Below are 13774 nucleotides of genomic sequence, written 5' to 3'. Positions count from 1 at the left end.
AGTCAAAGGTCACTCTGACCTCATGTTGACTCATTCCAGTGAATGCGATATTTTAGGAACACCAAAAGGGAATTTCTTCAAATTTGGTACAAATTGGACTCAAGGATGAACTGAATGGATTTTGGTGATCAAGGGTCAGAGGTCAAGGTCACTGTGACCTTACGTTTGTCCCATTTTCACGAGCACAGTATCTCAGGAACACTTCTAGGTAATTGCTTCATATTTGGCACACATTTTTTTTGCAGAATTTTTGTGGTCAAAAGTCAAGGTCACGGTGATGTCACGTCCATGAATATCTCAGAAATACTTTGAGGGAATTTTTTCCCTCAAATGTGGCACAGACATTAACTTGGACTAAAGGATAAACGGATTAGATTTTGGTGGCCAAAGGTCACAGGTTACAGTGACCTCCCAAGTTTGTGGCCATAACTCAAGACTCAATACTTTAATTAAGAGTAAATTTAACAAAAACGTGAGCATATTTCATATTTTGTCAGATACTGAATTGGTGAGTCTTAATTGGAGTGCCACATAGAATATATTCTTAGTTCCAAATTTTGGGGAAATACTCTTGTTATCTTCCTTGAGGAGAGCAACATGCCAATCTCACATTTGTGTGTTGTGCACAGAGCTGGTGTCTAGCAGCAATTACCTCGGCTCAATATAAAGACTGGTGGGGGGTCCAAACAACTAGGCTGTTTTTTGAAAGACCTTGGTTATGGGCTGCACGCTCAAATTAACATGTTCAATCTCATTTGTTTAATTGATACACTTTGACTATTTCTTGGCAAACAGCAGAGATGCTGCACCTATAAAACCAACCATTGTTGTTTTACATTTCTTTATGCTATATTAAGCTCATCATCTCCTGTCTCCAGCTCAATACTTACCATACAGTAAGACTTTGAAGTCATTTAGCTTGGTGTTAAAACTAAGATGAAACAGCATGCTGGTTTCTGCCCAGAAGTATCAAAATTTACCTCACGAAGTAAAAAGTTGTATCCTTTTTTTATGTGTAAGAATTACAGTTTACTTTTTTGCATTTGGATTAAGCATCCCACAATGTCCATCCATTACCTGTACCCGGGGGCTGAAGCCTATCCCAGCTCACTTTGGGTGAAGGCAGGGTACACCCTGGACAGGTCCCAATCTATCACAGGGCCAACACATAGAGACAGACCAAAACAAAGACCATTCATGCTCTCATTCACACCTAAGGGCAATTTTTTTTTTTTGTAGAATCACCAATTAACCTGAGATGCATGTTTTTTTTTTAATGGTGGGAGGCAGCAGGGAGAACATCCAAAGTCCGCACAGAAAGGCCCAGCCCCAGAATCGAACTTGAAACCTTTCAGCTGTGAGGTGACAATGCTAACCACTGCACCACTGTGCCTCTCAGTCCCCCACTGTGTCACATATTTATATATCCACAAATATAGACACACTGTTAGTTTTCTTTACAATCAGGGCTGTTTTCCTGCTGTGATTGCCACACTTCATTTATTCTCCAAAACAGCAATAAAAACAAGTAACAGAACACAGTGTAACAATCCTCAAATGCCAGCCTTTGGCCCATTTTCATGGCCTATTTAATTTAAAAATATGAAAACCAGACAGGAATCTTGGTGTAATCGTGGGCTGCAGACTCACCCCCTCTTTCTTTCTTGTTTCCCTCTGTTCCTCTTCATCATCCAAAGACTAATTAAACCAGGGGGATATTGCTCAGAAGTAGAAATCTTCGACTTGGCTCTAGTTTGTCCATCAAATGCTACATTACTTTAGCCTGGGGAGATGTCAGAGGAAAACCACAGGCTAAAATAGTGCAGACTGGCAAAACCCCTGAGACTACTTTGTAAAAGATGTGCCTCTCTTTGAATTATCCTCAGGGTAATTACTGTGCAGTTGAGTCATTTACAGTGAAGGCATTGCTGTTTGTTGACTCACTGTTGGAGGAAAGTCAGCTTGTTTAAGTTTTCAGAGTCAGAACTGACGTATGAATGTCCAACAATGTCAGATCAACATCACAGTGATCGAGGCCCGACAGCTTATTGGACTCAACATGGACCCAGTGGTGTGTGTGGAGATTGGAGATGACAAGAAGTACACATCCATGAAGGAATCCACTAACTGTCCATACTACAATGAGGTGAGACCTTTAAATCTTTTAAAATTCAAACTGCAAGTAGACCCTGGACAAATTATAATATCCTGAAAGCTAAGTTTTTCCTATTAATGCTCGCTTCATTTTGTCTATCCCATAAAAACATTTGTCAACCTGTGCAGTATTGTATCGATGCAATAAATTGACTTCCTTAAACAACATTATAGCCAACATTGAGGTACAGTGTATTGTATTGTATATACAGGGTACATGCCCGATCACTTGCAGTCAGCGCTAAATTTCTGAAAGATGAATGCATAGTTTATGATATTCTATAAAATATTCTTCAAAATTTAGTTTAAAAGAAAACGGTAACTTACAGCAGCTATGATTATTATTTCTATATTACTGTAACAATGTCTCCCGTAGTAACGAATCCAAACACAATTTATCACCCGACCCTGCAGTTCTCCTCAGGTCTATACGGCCTTTTAGCTTCTTTCAGTTCATTGTTTTGGATTTAAAGCAGCAACTTCTTTGTTTTGGGACACAACTTTGAATTTCTAAAAATCCTATTTCTACATCCTGCTCAACATGAAATCCATTAGCTGCATTGTGGAGCATTCGGGTAAAGGAAGTGGGAGCAGTTGTTTCTCAAGACATCTTTTTTCCCTGTTCCCCTCTAACCCTGAATTAAAAATGCGAAGTACAGAAGAGGTTGCCAGTACCCTCTTTAAAACTAAAATGGTGCAATGATTTATTGACTTTAAAATGCTACATAAACAGCCTAAACTGCAGCTGTTGGCAGCAGTGATTCTGCATAGCAGAGAACCGCTGATAGGATGTGAAGGGTTAGTCGGTAGTGATGGGAGCTCAGCCTCTTTGTTGTACCCTACAGGGAGTGAAAGTGACAGTTTATCTGTTATCGACTCTTTCTGTTTGTCTGAAAATCCCCTGTGGACAGACAAACTGGTAACCTGAGTGATTAAGATGACAGTCCTTCAAGCTTTCTCTGCTCATATCGAGACTGCTTTGGATCCATCTTTTTAGGCATCTGTGCTATTTCAGCTGGCCTTACATTTCTCAGAAATAATCCGAAATTGGGAAAAAATAATCATCTCTGTTGTTTAAAGGGTCACTGATAATATCGGAAACGCTACATCATCATGAAACATATTGTATAATATTACCTTTTACAACTGATTTTGAGAAAAATAAACAATTTAACATACTCGCTGTAAATACAGTGTCGGATATTAAGGCTTTATGAGGTATACATTATTTAAAGAGTAAAGTACTCGAGTCATCCACCTTTTTCTTAGTTAAGTTTAATGTAATATGCTGTACATATTTTAGCCTGAATTATACGTCTATGTCGAGATTATAGAAGGCTTACTGTATATCATACATAGGTTCTGTTTGAAGAGACTGTAATTACCATTTCTTGCAGAAAGTTCAGAGGCTCAGTCAAAGTGGATTTTCATGGTCCTGATTTTTGTATTTTTGGAACATTTTTGTTAAATTCAAGTTATGTAGACCCAATTGTGTTGGCACATGTTACTGCCAGAGTAAATCTAAAAAAAAACAATGTGTTAACCAGTACCCTTGTGTATAATAGAGGCTTAAGTATCTACATTTTAATGGGAAAACTTTTTCTACTCTCTGCAGTATTTTGTCTTTGATTTCCACGTCCCTCCTGATGTCATGTTCGACAAGATTATCAAGCTCTCGGTAAGTAATCCATACCACAAAACGTACATGGTGCACTACAGCAGAACAAACTGTTACTATACTATAAACCTCATGCTTACATTAGAGTTAATGAGGAATAATTAAATGTCTTCTGAGCATTTTTTGGAACACATTAAATGTTAAAGCTGCCTACAACATGTAAGGAGATAAAAAATAATAATAAAAAAAAAAAAGATATTGGTGTTATTGCATTAAATAGGATGAATGAAGAATGTAACTTTTTATGATTAATATGAAATGTTGAACACATTATGCAGCCCCTCGTATAACATTAAGTCAATAGCCATCCATTTCTTCACAGTACTTGAAGGTTTTATAAATTTCATGATCTTCCAGTCTCAATTAATATTAATATTAATTCTCTTTTTTCTCTTATTAGGTTATTCATTCTAAAAACCTTTTACGGAGCGGGACCTTGGTGGGAACCTTCAAGATGGATGTCGGGACTGTTTACTCTCAGCCTGGTAAACTACAAGCTGCAGCTCCAATGAGAATATAATACTGTTCACAGCATGCCTCCCGAGTTTTCTTAAAAATGTATTAAATGTTTCCTTGTCAAAATTAAATTTGTAAAGGAAAACTATGTCTATGTAAAGATGAAAATACAGTTTTATCTTCAGTTTGCTGTGAAGGAAAAAATAAAGGATTAAATAAATGTTGGTGTTTTGTTGCTTCATTGACTGACGAACTGGTTGATTGACGTCTATTCCAGAACACCAATTCTACCACAAGTGGGCCAGCCTGTCCGATCCTGACGACATCACAGCGGGTTGCAAAGGATATATAAAGTGTGACATTGCTGTGGTTGGGAAGGGTGACAACATCAAGACTCCACACAAGGCCAATGAGACTGATGAAGACGACATCGAGGGGTATGAAGCTCTTCCTGATTACATTGAAAACATTTTTAAAAGATACTGTAGTCTAATAATATTTCAGTTTTTTGCTGTGTAGAATAAATTATGTAAAATCTTGAAGCTATACCACAGTATATTTGTGTATCAATAGATTGTAAGATCAAATTTGTTTGCTTTTTTGTATTAACCCCTGAAATTTGTCTATAATTTACAGAAAGACATTGACATATGTGTTCCCCTTGACAGTAATAAATAGTTAATGTGAATACCTATTTTACATCTCACGTCTCTAAAAGCTCATTCCACAAACTGAAATTTTCTTAAATGCAATCAATAACTCCACAATCCTGTCTCTTAATGTGTTTTTTGTGGTGTTTGTGTTGCAGAAATCTCCTGCTTCCAGAGGGCATCCCAGCTGAGAGGCAGTGGGCAAGGTTCTATGTGAAGATCTACCGCGCCGAGGGACTTCCTAAAATGAACACCAGCATCATGGCTAATGTGAAAAAGGCCTTTATAGGAGAGAACAGAGACCTGGTGGACCCCTATGTTCAAGTGCAGTTTGCTGGGCAGAAGGTAACTCCCTTCACATCCTGCTCTCTCCTATTCTTTGCTGCTTTATTCAGTTGTTACTCCTGCCCAAAGAACTTGTCCCATGAAATTCTCTGTGGGTTTGATAATATGTACAAATGTGGATATCTATGCAAGATTTAAAGGTACTCCAGCAGTGAAAGTGATAAATACCATATATATTTATAAAGGAGCCGCATAGGCATAGTTTATTTTGACAGGCATTAAGATTTCATTCCTGTTTTAAATATTTTAGGACCATTACATAGCCAAAGCTTTAGAGTGGCTCCTTTTGTTGAAATAATTCATTGGATTTTCAGAATTTAAATACAAACATTTTCACAGATGCAGTTATCCTACATATACAACTTAACACAAACCTAGCATGAATAAATACTCATTAACCCTTTAAAAACACACCTTATTTTTTTAGGCTTCTGCTCGGAAATTGCAAAAAGAGTATATCTCTGCAACCACAATAAAAAATAATAATAAAAAAATATTTGTAATAATAAAGGGAACACTTGTGAGATTTGTTCAGATGTGTAAATATCAGTATATATATCTCCATATTTTTATAATAGTTTAGTCCCTGGCCCCGAATTGTGGGCCTTTAGGGCTTAAAGGGTTAATATTAAGAAAAAAGAAAGCAAGAAGGAGGAAAAACAAGAGAAATAAAAAAAGTAAGGCAAGGCAAGGGAAGTTTATTTGTATAGCACATTTCAATAACAAGGCAAGTCAAAGTGCTTCACATAAAACTATTAAAAGCAACAAAACATCAGGCAAAGGAAAAGCAAATTTAAAAATAATTAAGAACATCGATCGAAACATTAAAAACAGTCATTAAAACAATAAACAAGCTAAAAAATAGAATAAAAGTCGCAGTGCAGTTTTAGAAATAAAATACAGTAATAAAATGCAGAAATGCAGGAAATTGATCAACATCCTTGAGTCTGGTTCAATTAAAGGCAACAAACAGAAAAGTCTTCAGTCTTGATTTGAAGCAGCTGAGAGTTGCAGCAGACCTGCAGCTTTCTGGGACTTCGTTCCAGATATGTGGAGCAGAACAACTGAACGCTGCTTCTCCATGTTTAGTTCTGACTCTGGGAACAGAAAGGAAACTCATCCCAGACGACCTGAGGGGTCGGGATGGTTCATAAAGTAGCAGCAGATCAGAAATGTATTTTGGCCCTAAACCATTCATTGCTTTATAAACCAACAGCAGGATTTTAAAGTCAATTCTTTGTTTGACAGGAAGACAGTGTAAAGACTTCAGAACTGGAGTGATGTGATCCACTTTCTTGATCTTAGTGAGGACTGTAGCTGTCTGACTGACTTTTTACAGAGACCCTTAAACACACCGTTACAGTAGTTGAGTCTACTGAAGATAAATGCAGGGACAAGTTTTTCCAAATCCTGTTGAGACATAAATCCTCTAATCCTCGATATATTCTTCAGGCGATAGTAGGCTGACTTTGTAATTGTCTTGATATGGCTGTTCAGATTGAGGTCTGAGTCCATGACTACACCTAGATTTCTGGCTTGGTTTGTGGTTTTTAACATCAGTGATTGAAGCTGAGCGCTGACTTTCAATCGTTCTTCCTTGGCACCAAAAACAATTACTTCTGTTTTATCTTTGTTTAATTGAAGAAAATTCTGGCACATCCAGTTGTTGATTTGTTCAATGCATTTAGCATTGTAGCTAGATCTTGTTAACCTGCTCGTTGAGCATTGAGTTTTATACTTTTATACCTACGTTTTTCAGCTTGAAGTGTTTCATTACGTCCTTCAGCCTACAGTTATAAAATGCTTTTAATCTATATTTATCTGATTTCAGAGTATTTGTACAAATTCATTCATACATTGAAAGGGTTATGAGTTACGAAGGTCAGTATTTCTGTAGTATCTTATCATTCATATTGGCCACAAAGAGATCCCCGTCTTAAAGTGATATCAGAGTAAATGATAACGAGCAAAATCCACAGTTTATTCTTTCTCTCTTTTTACAATACTACCCTATGCAACTCTGTCTTTGGGCTTCAAGTAGCAGGGTGACAGAAACACAAAGAAGACATTTTGTAGTAAAACGTGTGCAACTTTGGAAGATATCCAATTGAATTTGTTCCTTGTCTCTCACATTGATGGGGTTTGAGGAAGGTATCTCCTTGCGGCCATGAACATGAAAAACAATGAAGGCAAACTAAAACTCTTTCATTGTATATATATGCTAACACAAGTTGTGTTCTCGCACAAACTTCCTATCCTTCAAGCAATTCACATTCGCTCCTGATCAAAAGTTTATCCAGTTGGCCACAGGTCAAATAAAGCCAATAAAGTTAAAGCAACAGTATCAGCTACTATAACATGAGGGCTGTGGCCACATAACTGAGCCCTACAAATGTATCTGGATTTTCGACCTCACTGAGTTCCTTTATGTGTCTCCAGGGAAAGACTTCAGTCCAGAAGAGCAGCTACGAACCAATCTGGAACGAGATGGTCATCTTCACCGAGCTTTTTCCTCCTCTCTGCAAAAGGCTGAAGGTCCAAATTAGAGACTCGGATAAGGTCAACGATGTTGCCATAGGGACCCACTTCATCGACCTACGCAAGATATCAAATGATGGAGATAAAGGTAGGTCAAAACATGCAGGGCAGCATACCATCAGTTTGTCTTATGACCATTGATTAGCTGTCAAGTATTATTCCACCTTCACTGGTTAATATTTTACTGCCGCTAGTAATTATCTGTGCTACATTGTGAATCGAGCCACATGACCTGCCTGACCCTCGGCTAATGTCTAGTAGAATTTCGTGGCTGACATTGAAATTGACTTGCAATCAATGCATACATTTGCACATGTTAAACCAAAGAATATGATTCATTGAGAATTTTATTTTTGCAAATGAAAGGCATAATGAGAAATTATTAAGCCCTGTTATATAGTGAGGCGTAAAACTCGGACATTCAACATTTATCCTCAAGCAAAACCACAAATGCTTCTACAGTTGTGTCAATAGTCAGTGCATTCAGTCAAATTTGCACCTACCAGAAATGATAACTTTACACTTCTGGCAATGGGTGAAGGTTTTTTTTTTTTTTTTTCCAAATAGAAGAGAAAGACTCGGCACTGTTTCTGTTTACTAATGATTGCAGCAAAATGCATTTGAACTACAACACAGGAATGAGTGCTTCGAACAAGAGTTAAAAGTCCAGACAAAAAACTTGTTAAAGAATAAAAAAATCTGCTTTGAAATAAGCTCTGCTACAACTGGTTCTGGTGAAAAGTTCAATATTATTTGGTGACCATTTTTCAGAGGTCTGGGCAAAGACATAAACTCTTAATTCCAATAATAACTTTAATAACATTGACTTTCCTGCAATTCAAAATGTGTTGATAATTTGATGACTAGCTCTCTTTTTATATATATATCTGTTTCTGTTTTTGTTGGTCAGTGCTCTTTGAAAGCTTTGGAACAGTAGTGAAATAAAATGTCCAACAGATATTTATTTCTCCGTCACCTTCTTCAGGGTTCTTGCCCACCATGGGTCCAGCCTGGGTCAACATGTATGGCTCCACCCGTCAGTACACTCTGATGGATGAGCATCAGGACCTGAATGAGGGACTTGGAGAAGGGGTGTCCTTTAGAGCTCGTCTCCTGGTCTCCATAGCTGTGGAGATCCTGGACACCACTTCACCTGAGATCATCAGCTCCACTGAGGTGCAGGTGGAGACTGTCTCCAACATCTCTGAGGTGAGACTCTGGTCTATTTTTCCAGTGTATCTGTGTACTGCCAACTTTAACATGAAAGCAAAATTATCAGACAAAGGAGTCAAAGATAAACTGTTATTTTGACTTGTGATCAATAACCTCTCTCGACCCCAAAGTAAACACAGTGATGCCATAATCAGCCATTGTATTGGATCAGATGTACTTAACTGCTCATTAGGGAAATCACAAACATTCATGTTGTGGCTTTGGGGCAATGTTGTAAATGTCTCCCCTGAGATCTTCAGTGTGTGCAAGTTATCAAGTGATGTGCTTTAAAGGAGAATCTGATCGCCCCTTAAAATATTAAACCTGAATTTGGTTTTACCCATTATGGGTAATCTATAACACAAAGTAAAATGTATGTATCAGTGGTTTTGTATCGTTTACTTGAGAAATGCATTAGTTAACTAAATTCTGAGAACAGGAATGGATTGCTGATATTTAACGTTGGAGTTGCAACAGAAGAAAAATTTTAAGTCCAAAAAGTTTACGAGCTTACTGTCAAATTTGGTGAGATACATGGAAGTTTCTCCATAATTCAGAAAAGAGACAGATATTATATGTACAGTGAATTACAAACAGATAAACTGCAACAATTCTTCCTCAGATTCTAAAATAAAATAATATTCTTGTCTCCAATAAAACGTTTATTGCCTTCGTCTTTCCATCAGAGCGCCACAGGGAAAATTGAAGAGTTCTTCCTCTTTGGCTCCTTCCTGGAGGCCACCATGATCGATAGGAAGATTGGCGACAAAACCATCACTTTTGAAATCACAATTGGTAAATAAACTTTTCAGAAACCTTGTTTATATTGACCTGCACACCACAAGTCTCTACTTTAACAGAAAAACGAGACAGCGAACAATAATCAATAGCTACTGCTATAACCGCGCACACTCGATAACCACCTGGATTGCTCATGTAACAGGTAACTATGGCAACCAGATAGATGGTGTGAGCAAACCTTCGTCGGCAAAGAAGAAGAAGAAAGATGGGGAGAACGAAGAGGAGGAAAGCGAACTAATCCAGAACTCCAGTGAGGACGAGGCGGACGAGGACGGGGACCTCGTCTCAGTCTCCTCAACTCCTCTCATGAAGCCTGTCATCACTGACAGGTCAGTTGTCAAGAGTCATGAGGTCCCAAGAGCAGAAAGCTATCTGGTTGTATTACAGAAATTGTTTTAGTATGATTTAAAAATTGTGAAAGGAAGTTAGACAGCATTTTAACATTTTGTTTGAACTTTCCAGGAACTACTTCCATCTTCCCTACTTTGAAAAGAAGCCGTGTGTCTACATCAAGAGCTGGTGGCAGGACCAGAGAAGACGACTTTACAATTCCAACATGATGGACAAGATTGCAGACAAGCTGGTCAGCACACGTCTTTCTTTTGGCTGGATCTATGATATGTAGCAGTCAATAATGATCTAATTGTCTACAGCCATAACAGTATTTCTGTGTGGCTAAACTAAGACACCACAGGGCTTTGAGCTAACATCAGGATGCCAGAACGCTCGCACTGGTAGTGATAACAGTCCGATGTTTATCATGTATAGGGTTTACCGTGTCCACCGTCTTAGTTTAGCTTGTTATGTGTAGATAAGAGGGTATTTATAACAGAAGTTTTGGATATAAACTTTTGAGTACTCAAACTTGATTTGTTCTAAGCTCCGGTACTTTTCGTGTCCTGGCAGGAGGAGGGTTTGAATGATGTTCAGGAGGTCATTAAGACAGAGAAAGCCTTTCCAGAGCGCAGACTCAGGGGAGTGCTGGAGGAGCTCAACATCGGCTGCAGGTAATCGACATAACAATAATCATCTGTCATGGTCTCGTATCAAAACTGACATTATGCCTCGGTGGTCAGTATTGGTATAGAGTTTCTACTTGCAGTGACAGTTTTAAAACCTTTCCAAGTCCTTGGTTAGTATGGCATTTAATTGATAGTTTTGTATTGAATGCTTCACTCACTAAAGACAGCGTGCCACCTCTGCCATCTTCATCAAGCAGCACTCTGTAGTGAGCCATCTCTAAATCACAGTCATTGTGGGTGTCATGGTGAAAGCCTTTTCTTTCTTTTCATGTCCTTTTCGACACTATTCGAGTGTGCTGACATGTATAATGGCCATATCTTTATTAATTTTAGATAAAAGAGGAGGGATACGTGTATTTATTAAGATATCAAATCAGTAGTCGACCCACCACTGTGTTTCTTCCTCAGTGTTTTGTTGTTGTTGTGCTTATTTCCAGTCGATTTGTGATGCTGGCAAACAAGGATGTGAACCAGGCGGGCAGAACCAAACTCGATCGAGAACGACTCAAGTCCTGCATGAGAGAGATGGTATGATTCACAGTTCTCAAATACAGAAGGAAGGAAGTAGCATGAGAGGAAGAGGAAGCTGTGATTAATGGCTTGAATTTGGTTGCTAATCTCAGAGCTGTTGTTACTATTGTTTTCATCATTGCCGCTCATCATATGACCTCCTGCAGGACAGCGTGGGCCAACAGGCCAAGCAGATTCGGACTCAGGTGAAGAAAAACACAATCAAAGACAAACTGAAGCTGGTGCAGAACTTCCTGCAGAGGCTCCGTTTCCTGGCTGACGAGGTATGAAGTCACTCCTGCGTAATATAAAACCCAAATCCTGCTCAGAGTGAGTGCACACGATTCACATTTCGCGGGATAAATATATTGTGTTTTTAAACATTTTCTTTGGTTTGTCGTCACTGGGGAAAGAACTTGAGACAATAACAATGGTCCCACGTCTTTATTTTGTCCAGCCTCAGCACAGCATCCCAGACGTTTTCGTCTGGATGATGAGCAACAATAAGCGCATTGCTTATGCGCGGATTCCTTCCAAAGACATCCTGTACTCCATAGTGGATGAGGAAACGGGCAGAGACTGTGGAAAGGTCAAAGCTGTCTTCTTCAAGGTACTATTAGTACCTCTCTCTTACTCATTTGTTAGCTTGTTACATTGAAACACACTTTGATAGCTTCTAACCATCTGAAATCAAATACCTCAAATGTTTCTCATCACTTTACTGTGAGGTGACTAGAAGTGGTGAATAGTCAAGATACAAGAAACAGTATTTACAGGCATTATGGTGAATTGACTTGCAAATCTATGACAGCTGCTTAATATGTATGGATTGGGGCAAGATGAAACATCGTCTGCATATTGCTGAATGATTTACTCGCAATAACAATATCAAAGTGAGAATGTGTGGATCCATACTAAACGCGGAGCTGCTCAAGGGATTCTTCAGGGAGCAGTAGTTTTTCAAATAGTGGTTTGTTTGTAATTGCTCTGTTTATTGCTGTTGTGTCCACAGCTGCCTGGTAAGAAGGGCTTTGGTCCTGCAGGCTGGACAGTTCAGGCCAAGCTGGAGTTGTATCTGTGGCTGGGCCTCAACAAACAACGGAAGGATTTCCTCAGCGGTCTGCCTAATGGGTTCGAAGAGATCAAAGCCGATAAAATGGGCTCCGGTCTTCAGTCTGTCCCTCCTGTCAGCCTCATCTACAACAGTAAGTAAATGACAAACTGTGACACCTGGACACATCTGATGAGCTGATCCAGTCTACAATCAACTACACACAATTTGCGCTTACTTTTACTTTTCATTCAGAATAATGTTTTGCATTTATTTTCTCTCTTTTTCACCATCAAGCTTTGCATTAGGCTTTCTCTTCATTCATCATTAAGTTTTAACTCTAAAATCAATCGTAGGCAAAACACAAACAAACAAACTCACTCAGAAGTAGACTATTGACTTTTTACTTTGCGGTTCACTTCTAACTTCAGTGTACAGTTGCTCACAGAGGGGATTGATCGCCAGTTAATGTGATGGTGATGTGTGTCCAACAGTGAAGCAGGTGTTCCAGCTGAGAGCACACATGTACCAGGCTCGCAGTCTGTTTGCCGCTGACAGCAGTGGCCTGTCGGACCCTTTCGCTCGGGTCTTCTTCTCCTCACACAGCCAGGTTACTGAGGTAACAGGAATGTGTATACAAGTACAGATTTCGTGTGTTTGTGTGTTTGTAGTGATCGTGGGAAAGCTGAGTTGATTTGCGTGTATGCTGCAGGTTCTGAGTGAGACTCTTTGCCCGACATGGGACCAGCTGCTGGTGTTTGATGATGTGGAGCTGTTCGGGGAGGCCAGTGAGCTGAGAGACGACCCTCCGATCATCGTGGTTGAAATCTACGACCAGGACACTGTGGTAGGATCCTGCTCGACAAGAAGGAATGGATGCAGCGGAGACAAACTGCTTGTTAAACATTTCTGAACGCTTTAAGTTATCTGAATAAAACTAAATGTGCTTTGCTTCTCCATCCCTCACGTTCTATCTGTCTGTCCACCTTTGTCTCACTCTACCCTGTCCTTCACATGAATTCTGATGTCACTCATGCTGGGCTGGTTAAATAGAGTGTAAAAGCATTAGTACTTTAGAGGCTGTATTTGATCAGAAGTTTAAATAGTAGTATTAATCATTTGGTTCATCTAGCTGCTGATGAGCTCTGGGAAGATTTGAAAAAACGTGCAGGTACCTTGTCTCCCTCAGCAGCAGCAGAGATAGTTGTAGGAGTACAATACTCACAAAACATGGAACAGAAGTGAGGAACGTTTTTTTAAGAGCACTAACAAATGACTCGTAGTCCTTTTGCTGCTCTATAATGTTTACTCTGGTAGTTTATTTGTTAGCTAGACTGTGTTTTTTTTGTTCTATTTT

General features: G+C 39.0%; 1 protein-coding gene across 9 annotated transcripts in view; it reads left to right on the top strand.

The window, feature by feature from the left end:
• Positions 1 to 13774, top strand: part of otofa (otoferlin a) — a 72741-nt gene that overhangs the window by 44196 nt on the left and 14771 nt on the right. For 8 of the 9 annotated variants that reach the window (XM_069720138.1, XM_069720132.1, XM_069720139.1 and 5 more), the window contains exons 9-25: positions 2015 to 2146; positions 3770 to 3832; positions 4233 to 4317; positions 4566 to 4725; positions 5097 to 5283; positions 7723 to 7909; positions 8807 to 9030; positions 9720 to 9828; positions 9977 to 10163; positions 10297 to 10417; positions 10741 to 10841; positions 11294 to 11384; positions 11534 to 11650; positions 11824 to 11976; positions 12379 to 12571; positions 12912 to 13036; positions 13130 to 13264. In XM_069720138.1, the coding sequence (XP_069576239.1) occupies positions 2015 to 2146; positions 3770 to 3832; positions 4233 to 4317; positions 4566 to 4725; positions 5097 to 5283; positions 7723 to 7909; positions 8807 to 9030; positions 9720 to 9828; positions 9977 to 10163; positions 10297 to 10417; positions 10741 to 10841; positions 11294 to 11384; positions 11534 to 11650; positions 11824 to 11976; positions 12379 to 12571; positions 12912 to 13036; positions 13130 to 13264 (2370 nt within the window). The remainder of the gene's footprint in view (positions 1 to 2014; positions 2147 to 3769; positions 3833 to 4232; positions 4318 to 4565; positions 4726 to 5096; positions 5284 to 7722; positions 7910 to 8806; positions 9031 to 9719; positions 9829 to 9976; positions 10164 to 10296; positions 10418 to 10740; positions 10842 to 11293; positions 11385 to 11533; positions 11651 to 11823; positions 11977 to 12378; positions 12572 to 12911; positions 13037 to 13129; positions 13265 to 13774) is intronic. The other variant, XM_069720134.1, reaches the window with a different exon arrangement.

The sequence above is a fragment of the Brachyistius frenatus genome, unplaced genomic scaffold (assembly GCF_029030835.1).
Source record: "Brachyistius frenatus isolate BFR_SWC_R1_liver_20210118 unplaced genomic scaffold, ASM2903083v1 Contig_235, whole genome shotgun sequence".
Classification (NCBI taxonomy): Eukaryota; Metazoa; Chordata; class Actinopteri; family Embiotocidae; genus Brachyistius; species Brachyistius frenatus.
This window is presented reverse-complemented; position numbering and strand designations above follow the sequence as displayed.